The sequence below is a fragment of the Callorhinchus milii genome, unplaced genomic scaffold, assembly GCF_018977255.1.
Source record: "Callorhinchus milii isolate IMCB2004 unplaced genomic scaffold, IMCB_Cmil_1.0 Scaffold2, whole genome shotgun sequence".
NCBI lineage: Eukaryota > Metazoa > Chordata > Chondrichthyes > Chimaeriformes > Callorhinchidae > Callorhinchus > Callorhinchus milii.
This window is the reverse complement of record NW_024704743.1, coordinates 29,726,903-29,746,429: the sequence shown is the minus strand read 5'-3', so window position 1 is coordinate 29,746,429 and position 19,527 is coordinate 29,726,903. Positions and strand designations below refer to the sequence as shown.

The window sequence follows — 19,527 nt, the reverse complement described above, 5'->3', positions numbered from 1 at the left end:
CTTCGATTTCCAGCAGGATGAAATGTTGGGCAAGTTTCCTTACTCTACGCACCTCTGTTTACCTAGCAGTAAGTCAGAACAGGTTGTTAGTCGATTGGCGGTTCGCTTTTCCGGGGGTAATAATTCTTTAAAAAATTAACAATAAGTTGGTCACTTGAATCCACGACTGTTGTGGGGCACTGCTGGGCGCAATTGGCTGCTGAGTTTTGTTCACAAAATATACAGTCAGTTCACTTTATAGTATATTTGTGAAGCGCTTTGAGACATCTTAAAAATATGATAAGGTGTTATATCAAATGTAAGGATATTATTATAACTATTATTTGTCCTTGTTCACTGTTCTTATGTCCACAGATACTGCAGACCATCCAGAATACATTGCAGTGAACCACAAATCATTGACCCGACTCTAAGAAGTGCTTTTGTCTTTGCCGTGACATACTCCAATATTCCACTACCACATAAACACTTACTTAACACAAGAAATGTTGTACCGCCAGACCTCAAAGGCAAATTGGAGCCACATCTGTTAGTGTGGAGAATTGGCAAGGCTGAAGTCCCTGTGAAGAAGCAGGTGAGGAAAGAAATCAGTCACCACAGCTTCAAAGGAGCGCTACAACCTTCCAGTCTTAGCCTTACTTTGGAAGTTATAGTGCTATTTGAAAACTGTGGGAAAAACAATGTCATATGGCTAAGGCCTTCAGAATTTGTAGCCTCTGATTAGCTATGCCCAGGTCCATGAACCAATATAGTTGGAAGAATTAAATATTCTGTGACTTCTCGATCAAAAACTAGGGCAATGTTGCAAGCTCCTCTCTGTGGCTATGTCTGATATATGAGTCATCTCTCCAAGGAGCTTTTCGAGGCAGGCTTAGCATATGATTTTCTCCAATCATTGGGACTACCACCAGAAGGGGAATTAAGGGGTTCAGAGCATTCAGCCAATGTGTCCCATTCTGATATCGAAAAAACAGGCTGATATAAATAATGAGGACATGTATCAAATGATTTCAAGATCAACAGACACATTTGGATGTAAATACCCTTTGGCCCACTTGATCTCATCCTTTCAGGATACCAATCTTACTGTCTTCCCATTACTGTTTTCAAGCTGTGTTCCTAAATGTATCCCTTATCCTGGTGCTATCCAGGTGAGAAATCAGCAAACTATGTCCAGGTTCATGGAGCAAAATAACACATTCCAATTATCATCAGGAGTTGCTGGTTCTTTTTACGATCACTCTGAAGGCAAATTACTGCACATTAAATCTCGTTGACTAAAGTCACATATACAGATTCACATATCTCTATGGTTAAAGTCCGATGAAATCCTTCCTCATCAATAGTCAAGGCAACACTATTTTTACATTATTACAGTATTGAACATAGATTGAGTTGTGTAGGTACCACTGCAAATGATTTTATTGACTGGGCCATGTTGTCCAGGTTGGAATTAAGATTACTAACTTTCCCAAATATTACCTTATGAATATATGAGGTGAAAATTTTGATGTTTCAAATCTGGTTTGAAATGTTGCCATCTTGCCCTTTTTATAAGCTTTACTTCAAAATTCAACATAGTTCTGTGTAGTTCTTGATTTCACATTTGCTTTGAGTGCAGCAAAAAGACCCTTTTAGCCTTTAATATGCATGAAAATATATTTGTCCATAAAGAATGGGAAAAGTAGATGCTTTCTTTCTCCATTGCAGAGGGAAACTAGAAACGTCTGTGAACCAGCTAAGTGAGAATTTACGGGAACAATATGAAAGGCAGACATGAAGAGCCAGGTATGAGGATATGAAAGTGATGGAACCCAGTAAATCATCAAACGTGACCAGAGTGAAGGAGTCCATCAGTGAAAGTCTGGGGAAAATGGCTTTCTCTCATTACTTGGAAAGAGTGGAAACTATGAGAAGTTTCTGGGAAGAGAAAACCAGGGAGCCAGATGGTAGCACTGAAGACGATGAGGTAACCGTTATTGCTGAATATAAACTCAGTCTGTCACCTGACGTTGGCAGATAAAGTCCCAGATCAAACACACTTAATTAAAGCAGTCTAGATGCAGTCTTTATGATTTTATTAAATTAAATATGACCTAAGACTCCTGTGATGTACTTCAGTGTCTGGCAAGTATCCATTGTGTTCATGTTTGAATTGTGCCACAATGTACTTCTAAAAGCTATGAATTAATTCACATGAGGAACTACAGTACTTACGACAAAACATGAGCTGGAGAGTGAGCTAGCCATAACTTGTCATAACTCACCAGTGTCAAGGTTCAAGGAGATGGTATTCCTTTAAGTCAAGCAGGTTACGAATTGTATCCCACAGGTCTTCATAATGTTTTCTGTTCATACAATGCATTAAAAATGAAATATGGAAAGAGTAAATGAGCTTTAGGTTAAACCACTTGCTGCTGGTGACAGATTTTGCAATAAATATCAGAAATGGGCCTTGTAATGATTTGCTTTGGGGAGTTCTAGGGAGAGTTGGAAGGTAAATTTATTGAATGACAAAGACTTAATAAAAGAGCATTCAGTAAAGCTTTTTCTTTTTAGCTTGAGAATAGAAAATAGCTGAAAGCACTGTGTATCCTTTGTTACTCCAATAATTTTATGTACAGATATTCACTTTGGCACTGCTGGTGTGTCTGTGTTGTGCATTTTGCAAAGACATGAATAGAAATTTACAATAGTTAAACGTCCTCCTGACATGAAAGACGGTTTACAAATGTAATTTTGTTGTTGTAGTTAACTGTCAAAAGGAAATTGGACAGGTACTTGAAAAGGAAAAATGTGCAGGGCTATGGGGTAAGAGCGGGAGAGTGGGACTAATTGGTAGCTCTTTCAAAGAGCTGATACAGGCCCGATGGGTTGAATGGCCTTCTGTGCTACAAGATTCTATGATTCCATGAAATATCTTCCAAAGGGAGCTAACATAGGGGTCACAATTGCAGTATTCCTCCATTGCTTAATTAAGGAGTGGTGTTAAAATGTGTTTTGAAATGTCTCTTGAATTTTGAACACTAGTTGTACTCAAAGCTGACTGAAAATGTTGCGAGCTTCCATCTTCGTTTCCTGTCTAGTGGCACTGTTGTTTTGGACCCTGGATTGAGACTTTCAGAAGCTGTTTTAAATTGAGTCACTCTCCTGTAAATTAAGGCTATGATATAGGATCCAAAACTTCAACTTAGAACTGCTAAAAGTACTCCAAGAACTGGCCTACAAAATATTTAGAGTCTGTGGAAGCTGCCATGTTTGTGGTTTGTGCAGTCACTTTTATGGACCACATCTGCCTGAGTCTTTGCTTTCGTTTAGGGTAGTTACATGGAACACCTGCATATCTCAACATTCAAGCCAGAATTTCATGAATCTGCGCAGCAGGGTCTAAAAACAGCAGTAGTAAAAGTAGAATAGCCTGCCAACATTTGCAGTCTAGGCTTAAAAATGTCCACTGTCAGGTACCCATGAACTACTATCATCCAGAAAATCAGACTCTAGCGCAACCCCCTTCATGAAAGGGTAGACCCTTTTTAGTAGGGACAGATGAAGAAATATCGCTGTAATGAATGGTCATAAGATCAAAGGAGTTCAGTTGAAAAAGGTAATTTAGTCCTGTTGATCTCATCCTTCCAGAATGCCCATCTCCCATTACAGCATTACAGTACTGGTCTAAACCACCCTTCTCTGGTCATCTGATCCAATCGTTAATTATCTTCTAGGTAAATAAATAATTCCTGATGTCTTTCCTGACATTACCCTTTGCAACTTTGAACCCTCTTGTTCTGTTGCCTTGGAATACCTATAAGTATTATTTACTTTCTCAATCATATTTAGAATCCAATAGACCTCTATAAGGTCCCTTCAGAAACATCCCTTTCCAAGCTCTAGCTTGTCTAATTGTTGCTGATAGCTCATTCTTCTCATACTGGGACCATCCTTGTTATCCCTATTTCAACTTAGATCCTTAAGCCAATTGAATCCACGTCTTGCCCTAATAACCAGTTTTTCAGTTGTGGAAGGAACTTTTATTTGGTACTTTGTCAAGTGCCCTTTGGCAGTCTACATATGCTATGCTGTATGGCTTTTCACAAATAATTTGGAATGTCACCCCCTCAAAGAAGTCTATGAGGTTCGTCAAACAATATCTACCCCTTCTGAACATGTGTTGGCTTTCATTTATGAGAATAATTTTATACAAATAATCTTCCATTTTCTCTGTAATATTTGACTCAATTATTTTTCCAATTATTGAGTCAGTCTATAATTGCCAGGTATGGTTCTGTCACCTTTTTGGAAAGTGAGTACATTTCCTTCTAGCCCATTGGAATCTCCTTTTTGGTGATTGACTCCATTATGATGTTTATCCTTCACAAATCTCCTACCTTGTCTCACTAAGAACCTGCTCATCTATTTGGGGGGATTTGTGATTTTTCAGCCCTTTGAATCTATCTAGAACTTCAGTCTCACTTATGTCAAAATCCTGGTGGTCAAATAATTTTCATTGGATGTTCGGGGCAGATTTTTAGTTTTGTTCCTGGTGTTNAAAAAAAGCAGTTTCTTACAAAATCCTGGCCAAAAGTACACCATGTAAAATTGGCAATTCACTTTATGCACGCTTGTGGGACATTGCTGTGTTCAAATTTCCTACAAGTTTTATCCTCAAATACACAATCATTGCACTAAATATCATAAAGTACCAAGAAGTGCTTTGAGATGTTTGGCAATGTGATGAGGTGCTATATCAAATGCAAAGATTATTTTATTGTCATTATTCTCCCTTTTTCACATTGACTCCAAAGGATTTCCAGCATAAATACAGCAAACAAAATCATGAAGAATTCCCTCTCTCTTCTCTGAGACTAACTTTTGTCTATTTGTATAGTGTAAGTGTACCCTCCTAGAGACTTGCCATGCTACTACTTCCAAACTGCCCATGTGATGTATGTGACAGATCTGTCTGCAGCTGGTGAGAGTAGATTAATAGCAGCCACAGGGAAGACAGGCTGTGGGATACACACAGGAAATTTGACACTGCTGGTCACCAGCACATAACCTTTTCCAACACTCAATGTTGAAGATTTCCTCCTCAGGGAGAGAGTATTTTTTTAAACAATTTCGAGAGTATTTTCTAGGGAGTAATCTAGACTTTCTTCCACTTACAGAGTATTGTCTTACACTGACCTGTATTTCTGTGCAAAATAATTCTAGTGCCAGGAATGCAAATCCTCTAAAGCAAAGTCCCAGGTGGTACAAATCTTACATTATATTTATGCCTTATATTTTGTATCCCATTCTCAGCTCAGCTGCCAAACCAGGGCTGTCGAGGGACTTGAGATGTCCTCCCAACTTGAAAGGTCCTACAAAAATGTAAATTTGTATTTGGTGCAATGTATCCACATCCAGGAACAGAGAGAATTGTGATTCTCACCCTGATCCATGGAAACAAGCCAGAAAGATGCACCCATTGACTCCACAGTTTATATGATTTCAGCATGACTTGTCACAATTTGATGGGTGTCCTTGACTCAAAATAAACTTGCGCTAAATAAATACTGAACAGAGTCCATTTTTTAGTATTTCTAGACAGGATTCCAATAATAAGAAATAAGAATCTTGCAAATGGGGCTCCTTTCAGCATCACACCAACCTGCAGCAACTCAATCTATTTCTGGAGTAGAATTCCTGTGGGTTGAACAGAATTCCATTTGAAGGAGTCCCATTGAAAAATACTACAACTTCAATCTCCTTTATCTCATGTCAAATTCAACTACTTACCTCACATGACAACATTCACATTTAATCCTTAAATCAATCCCAGAAATCTGTGGGCAGATATCTAGCAATGTTAGAAAATACAATTTTATTAAAATCCAACACATTTTACAATATCATTTGCATTTATTTGGCACCTGTACTTCAGGAAGAATTCAAAGCATTTAAATAGCAATTCTATCACTGTCAGGTTCAACATCAAGTACCATTTGTTCCTATCTTCTGTTGGGTTTTGGACAGACACAAAGCTAAATTTATATGCAAGTCTGGATGCACAGCTCTGCATTGTTTGACCACTAAATTGTTCAAAGCAATTGGGAAGAATGATATCTGTGCACTTTCATGAGTCCAGTAGCCACTTGACTCTTAATCAGAACACTTTGATGGAGCGAGATAAGTTTAAATAAGTGCATTAATCCAAGTCCCTTTCATGCTTCCTCACCTCTAACTCATCAATCTCCTGGGAAACACCTTTGCGTGGATACTCCCCAATTCCCAAAGATTTCAAGATCAATTCCCCCCACCCACCTTTGTGGTTCCCACATAGAAACTATTATGTACCATAGAAGTTTATTCACTTCAGTCCATGCCAATCCCTAAGACTCTCAATTCTGTTCTAAACTATGATTTAAACATTTATTTTTTAAAAGAGTTATTCAATACTGCATCAACTGATTTTGCTGAGAGTCTGCTTCCCATATCCACTAACCTGTGAGCAAAATTAATCATCCACTCTCCATTCTCACTTGAGAATTGCTCATTTAAAATCTACGCCCTTTGTTTCTGCACTCTGATTTAAGCCAAACAGTTATCCTTCCTTCACCTATGTCATCTATGTCTTTTGGCATTTTAAAGACCTGAATCATTCCCTTTCAATCTTCTTTTCTCCAATGAAAACAAGTTTAGCTCTGAACAACTCGCCTTATAAATCAAAGTCCTGGAATCAATCCTGCTGGCCTTCTCTGAACCCTCGCCAACATATAAATGTGCATTTGAAGATTAACTACCCAAACTTGGACACAAATGTTACGGATGTGGCTATAGCAATGGTTAGGACAACTTCTTCTGAGTTGTGCTCAAAAGCTATCAAATTGTAACCTAGTATTTGATGAGCTCTGTTGGTAAACCTGTAACTGCTTATGTGAGAGACTGAGGAAAAACAGGTTCCCCTTTGAACTTGATTATTTTATTTTAACATTGAGATTTGTACTGAGGAAACATAATTTAATAAAGCACGGATTGAGAAAATGATATTGGCCCATTTACTGACCTACAGTCACTGAAAGCCTATCCTATTATGGACTTCACACCATTCCATTGTACCATTGTTAAGAAGAGGTTAAGCTGTTCTGCATAAAGACATCGTAATCCTCTAAATTAAGCAAAATTTTCAAAATATTTATCCTTACCAACATCTCTGCTTTTGATTCCTGGCTACCTACCTCCCCAGACAGCCTGCACTCCCCAACCAGATTCAGCAGCCCAGAGATCATTTTGATCACAATATATTGCTCACCTCATTCAGCATCTGTCCTACAATACTGTTCCAAGCAAATGCTCATGCAATTACATTTTAAAGAAGATAAGCAATGTAACATCAGCAACTTTTGATGTGAGTCTATTCCACATATGCATTGCTATGTGGGGTACAAATCTTTTGATCTCTAGGCCAATTTCAACTTTTAATCTAAACCTACACTTTCTAGTTTTGTGCTCATAATTAAAGTTCAATACATCCGCATCATCAATTGCAGCAACTGGATCATGTATCTCCTCAATCTTCTTCAGAGGAGTATTACGTTTAACCACCCAGAGTGAATAATCACTACTAATGGCAAGGTAATGGAGGAGGCACATGTGACAATGTTTGAAAATTGCGCCAGAGATCTGATACTGAACAGGATGTAAAGCACGATAATATAGCAGGCTCACTATTAATAAATAATAATAATCCTTGCATTTGACATAGCATGTGATCACGTTGAAACATTTCACAAAGTTTTCTGTAATATGTACTGACTGTGTATTTGTAGGTAAATGCAGCAGGTAATTTGAGACAACATTTTACTTTAAGTGACTGAGCACTTGGACAAGTATGAGCTAATCAAAGACAGTCAGCATGGATTTGTGAAGTGCAGGTCATGTCTGATGAATCTAATTGAATGTTTTGAGGTCACTAACATGGTGGATAAGATAGTGGCTATGGATGTTGTCTACATGGATTTATAGAAGGCGTTTGTTAAGGTTCCGCACAAGAGATTATTAGGAAAAATGAATTTGCATGGAATTGGAGGTAACCTTGTGATGTAGTTTGGAAATTGGTTGGGAGGCAAGAAACAGAGAGTGGGGATAAAAGGAACTTTCTATGATTGGCAAGACGTGACAAGTGGTGTTCTCCAGGGGTCTTTACTGAGGCCTCAGCTTTTCACCATATATATAAATGACTTGGATGTTTTATATAAAAATTTGCAGATGGCCCAAAGTTAGGAAGCATGGTAAATTGTGTAGATGGGAGCAGGAAGTTACAAAGGTATTTAGACAGATTAAGTGAGTGGGTAAAACTCTGGCAGATGGAATTCAAAGAGGGGACGTGAAGTCATCCACTATGGATCCAAAAATAGCAAAACAGAATATTTTATATATTATGAGAAACTAAGAACTGCGAAGGATCAAAGGGATTTAGGTATCCAGATTACACAGATTACTAAAACCAATCTCACAGGTACAGAAAGTTATCAAAAAGGCTAATGGGATGTTGGCCTTTATCTCAAGGGGGCTGGAATATAAAGGCGAGGGAATGATGCTTCAACTTAGTCAAACTCCATCTGGAGTACTGTGTTCAGTTTTGGGCACCTCAGGAAGGATATGTGGAGTCCTGTAGCTCAGTGGTTAGAGCACTCGCTTTGCGAGCGAGAGATCTAAGTTCAATTCCAGGCAGGGCGAAACCTTGGGCAATCCTTACTCCACACACCTAATAATAATCCCTCCAAAACAAAACAATAATAAATTGGTCATTTTCAATCTACGACTGTTTGTGGGACATTGCTGTGCGCAATTGGCTGCCGCGTTCGCCCACAAATATACAGTCAATTCACTTTACAGTGTGTTCTGTGAAGCGCTTTGGGACGTCCTCCCGACGTGAAAAGCGCTATATCAAATGCAAGGATTATTATTATTATATATTGGCTCTGGAGGGAGTGCAGTGCAGATTCATCAGAACAATACCAGGGCTTAAGGGGTAAAATTATGAGGCCAGGTTGCATAACTTGATCTCTATTCCCCTAAGTTTAGAAGGTTGAAGGGTGATCTGAGTGAGGTTTTTAAAATAGTAAAGGGATTCAATAGGGTAGTTATAGAGAAACTATTTCCTCTGGTAGGGGAATACAGAGCAAGGGGGCATAATCTTAAAGTTAGAGCTAGGCCATTTAGGAGTGAGACCAAGATGCAGTTTTTCACCGTAAAGGTAGTGGAATTCAGAAATTCTCTCCCCCAAAAGTCTGTGGATGCTGAATCCATTCACATTTTCAAACTGAGGTGGATAGATTTTTGTTAGGTCAGGGTATCAAGGGGTATGGGGCTTGAGATACAGATCAGCCATGATCTTATAGAATGGCGGAACGGGCTTGAGGGGCTGAATGGCCTACTCCTGTTTCTATGTTTTTATGAACTGACATATACTTACAAAACTATTTCAATGATAAAACATTTAAAAATAAGGCTTGAGCACTCTAGAATCATTTACTGGTAAAAATTTCCATTTCCCCCCGTGTTATCTCCTGTTGCTTTTTCATATGAACCATTGAACAGATTTTATCTGAGTTGATCAGGACAGTGGGAAAAATCCATCTTCTCTTTTGAACCACGCCATGGGATCTTTAAAAACCACTTGAACAAGCAGATGCGACCTGGGTTTAACATTTTATCCAAAGGACGGCACTTCTAACAATGTAGCACATCCCCAGCACTGTATTGGAGTGTTAGCATAGACTATGAGCTCAAAGATCCAACATGGGGTTAATACCACAATCTTCTGACTCAGAAATAAGAGTGCTACAAACTGAGCCAAGTGACACCATTGGGGGTGTGGGGGGAAAAAAACAAATCCCTGAATAGTTGATAAGATTGCATTGCCATGCTTTTAGGGGAATTGTCCAGTTCCTATTTACCTTTACAGGATATAACATTTTATGCAGGAAAGAGATGAAAGGGAGAAACTGAGGTCTCAGGAGAGGTTCAGAACTCCTGGGGAATAGCAATAGGAGATAACATGGGGAAATTGAAATTTTAAGAACAAATAAACCAATCTAGAGTACTCTGTCTATATGATGGCTTGTGGCAAGATGGATCAAATTAAGCAATAGCCGAAGAATCACTTTGCACAAGGGAGTATTATGGCAGGTAGCAGAAAAGAAAAAAACATTGTTCTCAGCTGAAGCCATTACTTCTTCCAAGTTTTGCAGATCATAAAAAGGTCGATTAAGCTATGATTTATTTATTTATTTAGTGGGAAGAACAGGGAATTGGCCTCAGTGTGGTTTGCTCCAGTGACTAAAATGGTACTAGCATAGATTCAATGATCCAAATGGCCTCTTTTTGTGCTGTAATTTCTGTGACAAATGACCTTCCATGAAATCAATGCAAATAAAAGACAAAGTTAAATTACAAAAATATTATATTCTCATCCAGTTCTCAATGGGATGGGAAAACTGAGTTTAGCTCCAAATTTTCATTTAGTTTTTGAACACACAGTCTCACGAATGAAACTTATCTCATGTCCTCAGTGCCAGTCAAGTTCTTCAGTGACATTGCACTTTAGGCTGACCTTTTCCATGTTAATATGTTCGAGCCATTGTTTGTGTCCCTTAAGAAATGTTGTGACTATTTATTTGCTAAGCAATTTATTCAGTCATACCAATGTTTGGATGCGATTGTGCTAATTGCTACTCAAGATCTTAAATGCAAATCCTATCAGATTATTTTTCTTTACTAAATTTTCTTTTTTGGTCACTGTTGTACATTCTGACTGAGCCCCAGTGTGTGAATGAGAACCTATTGGCAAATCTGGGCACATATTAATTCCTCTGAATATGGATCATTTCAAGGTTTTTGGTTAGTTAGCTTGATGGCTTATACAGCTCTCAATATTTTATTCATTATAAGATCATGAAGTTATTTACGGGCTTCACCCAGCAATCACACACAGGAAAGAACGTACAAATGTGTTGAATGTGGAAAGAGTTTCACTTGTTCAGTGGGCCCCCAGAGACACCGCAGATCACACACAGGAAAGAGACGTATAAATGTGTTGAATGAGGAAAGAGTTACACAACATCAGGGGAGCTCGATGTACCCCAGCGATCATACACAGGAGAGAGTCTATAAATGTGCTAATGTTGAAAGAGTTTTACAACGTCAGGTGAGTTCAAGGTACACCAGCGATGCAGGATGAGTCCCTTAAGGGAGAAAGTGACCTTTACATTGCAACAGTCTATCTCCGGGATTTCCATGTGGAAGTGGGATGCATCTCAGAGTTTGGAAACTCTTAAGCATGTTGATTGGTTTCTGCATGTGTCAGACATCCGGCTGACCAGAGCTGATCAGAGATAACAGCAGTCACACACCAGATAGACTGTATATGTGCCAAATATTGGTATAGTTTTGCTCAGTCCCAGTGGAAGAAAATTCACAAACATTCTGAAAGATGCTGTTACTGTGGGAAAGCTTTCCAGGAGTTGGTATTGTTAAGAGCCCACATGAGAATCTGCTTTGAGATGTGAAGGAAATAATGGTAACATTTTGATATGGACAGTACTAGTGACTCACAGTTAAGACAGTAGTTTGACAGTTTGTCCCTTTCTCTCCTGAACACTCATGCAGTCCAGTAGCTCAGTGGTTAGCGCGCTCGCCTCGCAAGTGAGAGACGGTTCCCTTCCCGGCAGGGCGAAACCTTGGGCAAGTTTCCTTACTCCACACGCCTGATAATAATCCCTCAAGAAAAAAAAACAATATTAATTTGGTCACTCAATCCACGACTGTTTGTTGGACACTGCAGTGTGCGATTGGCTACCACATTTCGCCCACAAATATACAGTCAATTCACTTCACAGTATATTCTGTGAAGCGCTTTGAGACATTGCAAAGGCATGAAAAGCACTATACCAAGTACAAGGATTATTATTATAACACGTGCTAGGGCACTACTATCTCCTGCTGTACCTCACACACACGTGGCTGTTGTGCACATTTGGGCTATCACCAGGGTGTGTGTCTGCTGAAGAGTATAACAGAGTTACACGGTGAGAAACGGTGTACGCTAGCTGACACGAATCATGGCCTTCACTGTTGTAGCTCACATCAATAACAATAACAACAACAAGATTCCATTTATGGAGAGCCTTTCACGTCGGGAGGACGTCCCAAGGCGCTGTACAGTTGAGTCAGGACCCGAACAGGGGGGAAATGGTCAGTGTGAGGGGAGGGAAGGGAGGGAGCGAGGAGGGGGTAGAGAGTCGAGAGGGGAGCTGAAGGCACAGTCAAAGAGAAAGGTCTTGAGACCGGCCTTGAAGGAGGAAAGGGAGGAGGCGGCGAAGGCACTGGGGGATAGAGTTCCAGAGCCTAGGGGCTGAGAGGCTGAAGGCCCGGCCACTGATGGTAGGGCGATTGGGGCAGAGGATGTGGAGCAGACCGGAGCCAGAGGAACGGAGGATACGGGCAGGTAGTAGGGGGATAGTAGGTCAGAGAGGTAGGAGGGAGCAAGGCCGTGAATGGCCTTGTAGGTGAGGATGAGGATCTTGAATTCAATCCTCTGGGGGATGGGGAGCCAGTGGAGGCGAGTGAGGGTGGGAGTGATGTGGTCGCGAAGCACTGGTGCGGGACAGTACACGAGCTGCAGAGTTCTGAATGACCTGCAGCTTGTGGAGGGAGGTGCCGGGAAGGCCGGTGAGGAGAGAGTTCCCATAGTCCAGCCTTGAGGTGATAAAGGCGTGGACCAGAGTTTCAGCAGCGTGAGGGGCGAGGTAGTGCCGTAGTCTGGCGATATTCCGGAGGTGATGGAAGGTGGTGCCAGTTGTGGCGCGGATATGAGGGAGAAATTACAGCTCAGGGTCGAACAGAACCCCGAGGTTCCTGACTGGCTTTGAGAGGTGGAGAGTGCAGCCTTGGATGCTGATGCTGTCAGCGCCTGAGGTGCGGAGGCGCTGACGTGAGCCAATCAGGAGGGCCTCAGTTTTACGCACGTTGAGCTGAAGAAAGTTATCTCTCATCCAGGACTCGATGTCGGACAGGCAGGCTGTCAGGACATCGGTGGTCGTGGAGTTGAGGGTAGAGGAGGAAAGGTAGAGTTGGGTGTCATCCGCATACATGTGGAAGTTAACCCCATGTCTGCGGATGATGTCACGAAGGGGGAACATATAGAGGGTGAAGAGGAGGGGACCGAGGACAGAGTCCTGAGGGGCACCGCACAACACAGTGCGGGGGCCGGAGGAAAAGCCATTCGTGGAAACAAAGTGAAGTCGGTGGGAGAGGTTCGACCTAAACCACTCAAGGACAGGGCGTTGAAGGTTGAGGTGGGAGGACAAGCGGTGGAGGAGGATAGCATGGTCGACTGTATCGAATCACATCGGTATATAATATATCACATCAACAAATTACATTTGTATAGTGCCTTTCATGTCAGGGGGAGAGTGTGTCCTTCTTGGAGAGAGTATGCACTCCATTCCAGACACAGGGACATTTCAATGTGTAGGTGGCATACATATCCTGATCCTCGACAAGTATGTTTGCATCAACAGCATCATCTTGGGAATACTAACAAAATACCTGTTTGAGATTTTCAAAGCTGTAATTTAGTGATCAATTATACCTACTGCATCTCCTAAAACAGTTTTCCGGGTTCTATCCCACTTTTGTTAACACTTTTTCTATCACATCTCTTTATATTACTTACCACATTTGTTCACATAACTTCACCTAAGTAACCCCTTGTCATCATAATGAAGAGTGCACAGTAAATAATAATAATAATCCTTGGCTTTGATATAGCTCCTTATCACGTCGTTGAGATATCTCAAAGCACATTACAGGATATACTATAAAGTGAATTGCCTGAGTGTTTTGTGGGTGAATGAGGCATCCAGTTTGCACAGAACAATGTCCCACAAAGAGCAATGGAGCGAGCGACCAATTTTATTTGGAGTATTGTTGGCCTGGACACTGGGAGAAACTCCTTTTCCTTTCTGAATAGTGTCATGGGATCTTTAATCCACCTGAACAGGCAGGCTTAACGTCCAAAGGACGGTATTTCTGACAATGCGGCACACCCCAGAACTGCATTGGAGTGCCAGCTTAGACTATGTGATTCCAAATCCCAATGCAGCGTTTGAACCCACAACCTTCTAACTCAGTGGCGAGAGTGCTACCACTGAGCCAGACTGACATAGATAACAACATATATACCAACTATATAATAACATCTTGCATTTATATAATGCCCGTCACGTAGGATAACGTTGGAGTATTGTACGGTGGTAGGGTAGGATGTAAAGCAAGGAAGAAGAGGATTGGGGAGGTGACCATTGGTACCGTTGAAGCCATAGATTTTCAGGTAGGATTTAAAGGTAGGTAAAGAGGGCCAAGGCAAATGGATTGAGGTAGAGAGTTCCAGAAGTTAGGGTGTGGAGGCTGAAGACTTGGACACCAATGGTGGCGCAGAGGGATCATTGACTGCACAGCAGGTCAGTATTAGTTGTGTGAAGTCGAGCCTGATGAGGATTGGGGTGGACTGAAGCACATATGTACAAACCCCTCAGATAACTCAAAAGACTTGCTGCGGTCAAACTTTCCCAAGAGGTGAACTTAAAAGGAAAAAATACATGTTGGCTCCTGTGAATGGCAACTCAGCCCCTATTAGGAATAAGGAATCCTCCACGACTTGCTGCAGCTCCTCTGATGACCTGGTGAGTAAAGGCATGCATGATGCAGAACTGGGCTATACACATCCTGGAAAATTGTAGGTGGAATAAATGATGCTGATGTCATCCAGTCCTGGTAGACATTCGAAGTATTGAACAATCCACTGAGCTAAGAAATTCCTTCCAACCTCTCCCTCATCAAAAGTGATTATGAAGGTGATGTATTGGAGGTTCATCTGCAGGGCCCCCCAAATTAAAGGAAAAAAAGAGTAAGCATGTTGAGGAAGAGAGAAAATTGGAAAAGAAGATCACCCCTTCCCCTTTGGTCTTTCCTTGGAACAGTCTCTGCATAGCATAGGTTTTGTTACTTGTCGCATGGTGTTAGAGTACATCCGCGTGCTTGGTGCTAACATGTCAAAGCGATATCTCTACAATTGCTATACGCAGCGTATTTCTCAGCACCTGTTTCAGACTTGTCACAGGAGCCAATGTGTATTTTCTCCTTTTAGGTCTGGTTCCTGGCAAAGTCTGACAGCGTGAAGCCTTGTGACTTTTCAGAAGGACTTGTACAATCGTGCTTCATTAAAGCTACATGATTCTTTCTGAATTGGGCAAAAATAAGAATTTTACAGTATACGTATGCATAACATGCACATGACCAGAAATGGAGTTTTTTCGTAAAGCAAAATCAGTCTGGATAGATAACATCCTTTGCCTTTTAACCTACCTTTGGTGCACTTTCTGGACACTGTTCAGCTACAAGAGACACAGACAGAACTCATCATGCCAAGAGCTGCAGGTAGTGATTGATATTTAACCATTTGTTTGAATAATCAGCCTTATTTACTATGATGTGTGAAGATTGCATTTGTGTGTCGTTCTGCAATCTAACCTTTTGTACACGGAAGAGAGAAATTACGTTTATAGAATTTGTTTCTCATTTATAAAATGTTTCCCACACTAGGCTCTGCAAGCCTTTCACCCCCATCCTTGCCTGGCTTCACTCTACCAACCCACCTGCTCCCTTCGTTTGGCAAGCATTGGCTTGCTTAATGTCCCCTTCCTGCCTGCCACACCATCAAAGATGGGGGCCTTCAGCCTCTCTGCCCCACCCTCAGGAACTCCATCCTAGAGTCCCTTCACCTCACTGCTTCCCTCACCTCCTTCAAGATCTGTCTCAAAACAGTAAAGCCCGCGTCTCAGTCATCTTCACACCACCACCCCCAACTCCTCCTTGGCTCCTCATCCCCGAATCCAACCCCCAGTTCAGTTCAGGTGCAAGCCCCAAACTGTCCAGCATCTTGGGATGTCCTTCCATCATGAATAGCACTATATAAATGCAATTTTTTGTTGATGTGTGTTTTGACATTTTATATGATTGTCTCAATTAGGACAAAATACAATGAGCATTCAAAAAAAAGTTTTGTTCGGGAGGAAGGGAGAATTTAATATATTTTCATCTCTGATGATGACTTGACTGGAAGTGCTGAGATAAACGGTCTTTACTGTACACATAAATCAGCTATTTGATTATAATATAGCACCTACCTCAGTCATTTAACATGTCTGGTACAATATTTATTTTTCATAGACATTAAAGGGACTTTGGTTGGAAAACTGGTTTGCAAATCAATAGAAATACATGTCACTGTCATAGTATTGCTTCCTTTTGTTAAGAATAAATCGTGTCATGCTCTGTGTGAAACCAACATATCTCATTATACGCACTACTGCTTGTATTATTTTGTGGTTTGAAACAGAAAATAAAACAACTATTAGTTATTCAATGGAAAAGGTAGCTGTAGACAATGGCAAGTGTGCCTAGTTTATCAATGGCCTGTTCTTCTCTGGTAAATGTGTTAGCCATTTTAGAACTCTAGAACTCGATAAAAAGATGTGTTGGTCACTCTCCAGGGCTCAGGCTTTGAGATATTGTACTCATGCGCAATATTATGATTGCTCATGAGTCATGACTCAACTTATCAGGAGCTAAATAATACAGAAATTGGCAACGATAGACTCACAGTGACATATGCGGAAAGCAATATCATGGCAGCGTTGAAAACTGGCTCCCCATCCCCATCCCCCAGAGGATCGAATTCAAGATCCTCACCCTCACCTACAAGGCCATTCACGGCCTTGCTCCCTCCTACCTCTCCGACCTACTATCCCCCTACCTACCTGCCCGTACCCTCCGTTCCTCTGGCTCCGGTCTGCTCCACATCCCCCGCCCCAACCGCCCTACCATCGGTGTCCGGGCCTTCAGCCTCTCAGCCCCTAGGCTCTGGAACTCTATCTCCCAGAGCCTTCGCCTTGCTTCCTCCCTTTCCTCCTTCAAGGCCGGTCTCAAGACCTTTCTCTTTGACCGTGCCTTCAGCTCCCCTCTCGACTCTCTACCCTCTCCTCGCTCCCTCCCTTCCCTCCCCCTGACCATTTCCCCCCTGCTCGGGTCCTGACCCAACTGTACAGAGCCTTGGGACGTCCTCCCGACGTGAAAGGCGCTCAATAAATGGAATCTTGTTGTTGTTTCTGCAAGAGAAATTGGTGAAATGTGCAATGTGATATGATCATTATTAGCAGCAATAATAATCACGGAAAAGTGGTGATTCACATCTGCACCATTTTCACAAATTGTTTTCCAATTCTCATGAAATACTGATTAAATTCTCATTGAGTTAGAACACCAGCAAAAACAATAAACTTGCATTCATATAGTACCTGTTATGTGGGGTAACATCTTGCTTTACAGAGATGGTACAGAGCGGGGAGGTTGGTGAAAGAGGCAAGTGACTGTAGACATTTTCCATTTTTTTCCTTATATTTGATATTTAATTCCTTTCAAATCGTGGTTGAAGGGCTAGGTTTTTAAGAGGCTATTGAAGACAGACAGAGATGAGATCAGGTGAAAGGATTTAGAGAGCGAGTTCCAAAGAGTAGTATGATACAACAACAAATTACATTTGTATAGCCCCTTTCACATCAGGAGGACGTCCCAAGGCACTGGACAGTCAGGGATTTGGACCCGAGCAGTGAGTTGGGATTAGCAGGGGTGGAGGGTGGGGAGGGTAGGGGTAGGAGGCTGACCAAAGACACGATCAAAGAGGAGGATCTCGAGACGTGTTTTGGAAGAGGCAAGTAAAGGAGCAAGGCGAAGGAACTGCGGGATGCAGTTCCAAAGAATGGGGGCAGAGAGGCTGAAGACCCAACCGCCGATGGTGGGTCGGGTTGGACCAGGGACATGGTGCAGGTACATGTGACATTTACTAACAGTCAAATATTTAGTGCTTATTTCATTGCAATTAAGGATGTTTTCCACAGAGTGAACTTAACCATTTTTTGTTCCATTGGAAACTTAGCCAAATCCAATGTTGTAAGGAGTTGGGAAGAATGACAAGCTAAATTAAAATAGGTGTGATGCCAAAATACTTGTTGAGAATTGGAGGTAGGGAAGGAAGATAGTGAGTAGTTCCATGGAAACATGGAAATCTACAGTGCAGAAGGAGGCATTTGGCAAACCTGCATTGGATCACAGAGCAAGGATATTACTTCAATCCTATCTCCCCAACTTATCCCCATTCCTGGGGACTGGCTTAGTAGGGTGGAGTGTGCATCCATGGATGGTGATGCTGTCAGCGCCTGAGGTGTAGAGGCACTGACGGGAGCCAATCAGGAGGGCCTCGGTCTTGTTGATGTTCAACTGTAGAAGATTAGCTCTGATCCAGAACTTGATGTCTGACAAACGTTATGTCAGGACAGCAGTGATCCTGGAGTCGAGGGTGGAGGCAACGAGATACATGTGATCTGCATACATGTGGAAGTTGACCCCATGTTTGCGGATGATGTCACCAAGACAGAGGATATAGATGTTGAAGAGGAGAAGACCAAGGACAGAGCCCTGAGGAACACCACATGAGACAGTGTGGGGGCTAGAGGAGAAACTGTTTGTGGAGATGAATTGGAGGCAGTGTGAGACTAGGATCTGAACCATTCAAGGACTGAACCATGAAAGTTGAGGTGAGAAGAGATGTGGAGGAGGATAGAGTGGGCAACAGTATTGAAGGCAGCAGAGAGTTCAAGGAGGACGAGGAGGCAGAGGGAGCCCTGGTCGCAGATGGACAAAATGTCCAAAACTGTTTCTCTGCTGTGGGCGGCACGGAAATCCGATTAGAGGGGTTTGTGATGGGAGTGGCGGGAGAGGAAGGAGTGAAAAGAGGGAAAGGAGGAAATCTCCTCCTCAGACAAATTAATTACAGCTACAAATGGTACTGGAGCTCTGAGACTCTAGCCCGCATGAAGGGTGCTATATAAATGCAAGTGGTTGTTATACCAAATCATTGTTAAAACTGATAAGGGATTGATCAGTTTTGTTATGTGGGATCCCATTGGAGAGTGGTTAGCACGCTTGCCTCACAATCAAGGGGACCAGGGTTTGACTTCCAGGTGAGGTGAAGCCTAAGGCAAAATTCCCTTAATCCCCATGACTCGGTTTACCTACCAATAAGTAGGAACCCAGTTGTTTGTCAGTTGCCAGATTGCTTTCTGGAGGTAATATTTCCCTCAACAAAAAAAATGTGGTCACTCAATCAATGATTGTTTATGGGACACTGTTGTGTGCAATTGGCTGCCACATTTCGCCCACAAAGTACAACAACTTGCATTTATATAGCGCCCTTCACACAGGGTAGCATCCCGGAGCTGTTCAATACACGGTCACGCCAATTTACAATATATTCTGTGAAGCGCTTTGAGACGTATCACCAACATGATAATGCCCTATATCAAATGCAAGGATTATTATTGTTACGTGATGCAGCATTAGGAGATATACATAGATAGCATTAGA

General features: G+C 41.7%; 1 protein-coding gene across 4 annotated transcripts in view; it reads left to right on the top strand.

Annotated features, from left to right (window-relative positions):
* The first annotated feature begins 390 nt into the window (after positions 1-390).
* The window catches only part of mylk4a (myosin light chain kinase family, member 4a), an 86,885-nt gene continuing 67,748 nt past the window's right edge, over positions 391-19,527 (top strand). For 2 of the 4 annotated variants that reach the window (XM_042346873.1, XM_042346871.1), the window contains exons 1-2: positions 391-574; positions 1,711-1,969. In XM_042346873.1, coding sequence (XP_042202807.1) covers positions 1,799-1,969 — 171 coding nt within the window. In that variant the 5' untranslated portion in view covers positions 391-574; positions 1,711-1,798. Of the gene's footprint in view, positions 575-1,710; positions 1,970-15,204; positions 15,484-19,527 lie in introns of those variants that run through there. The other 2 variants (XM_042346874.1, XM_042346872.1) reach the window with 2 other exon arrangements.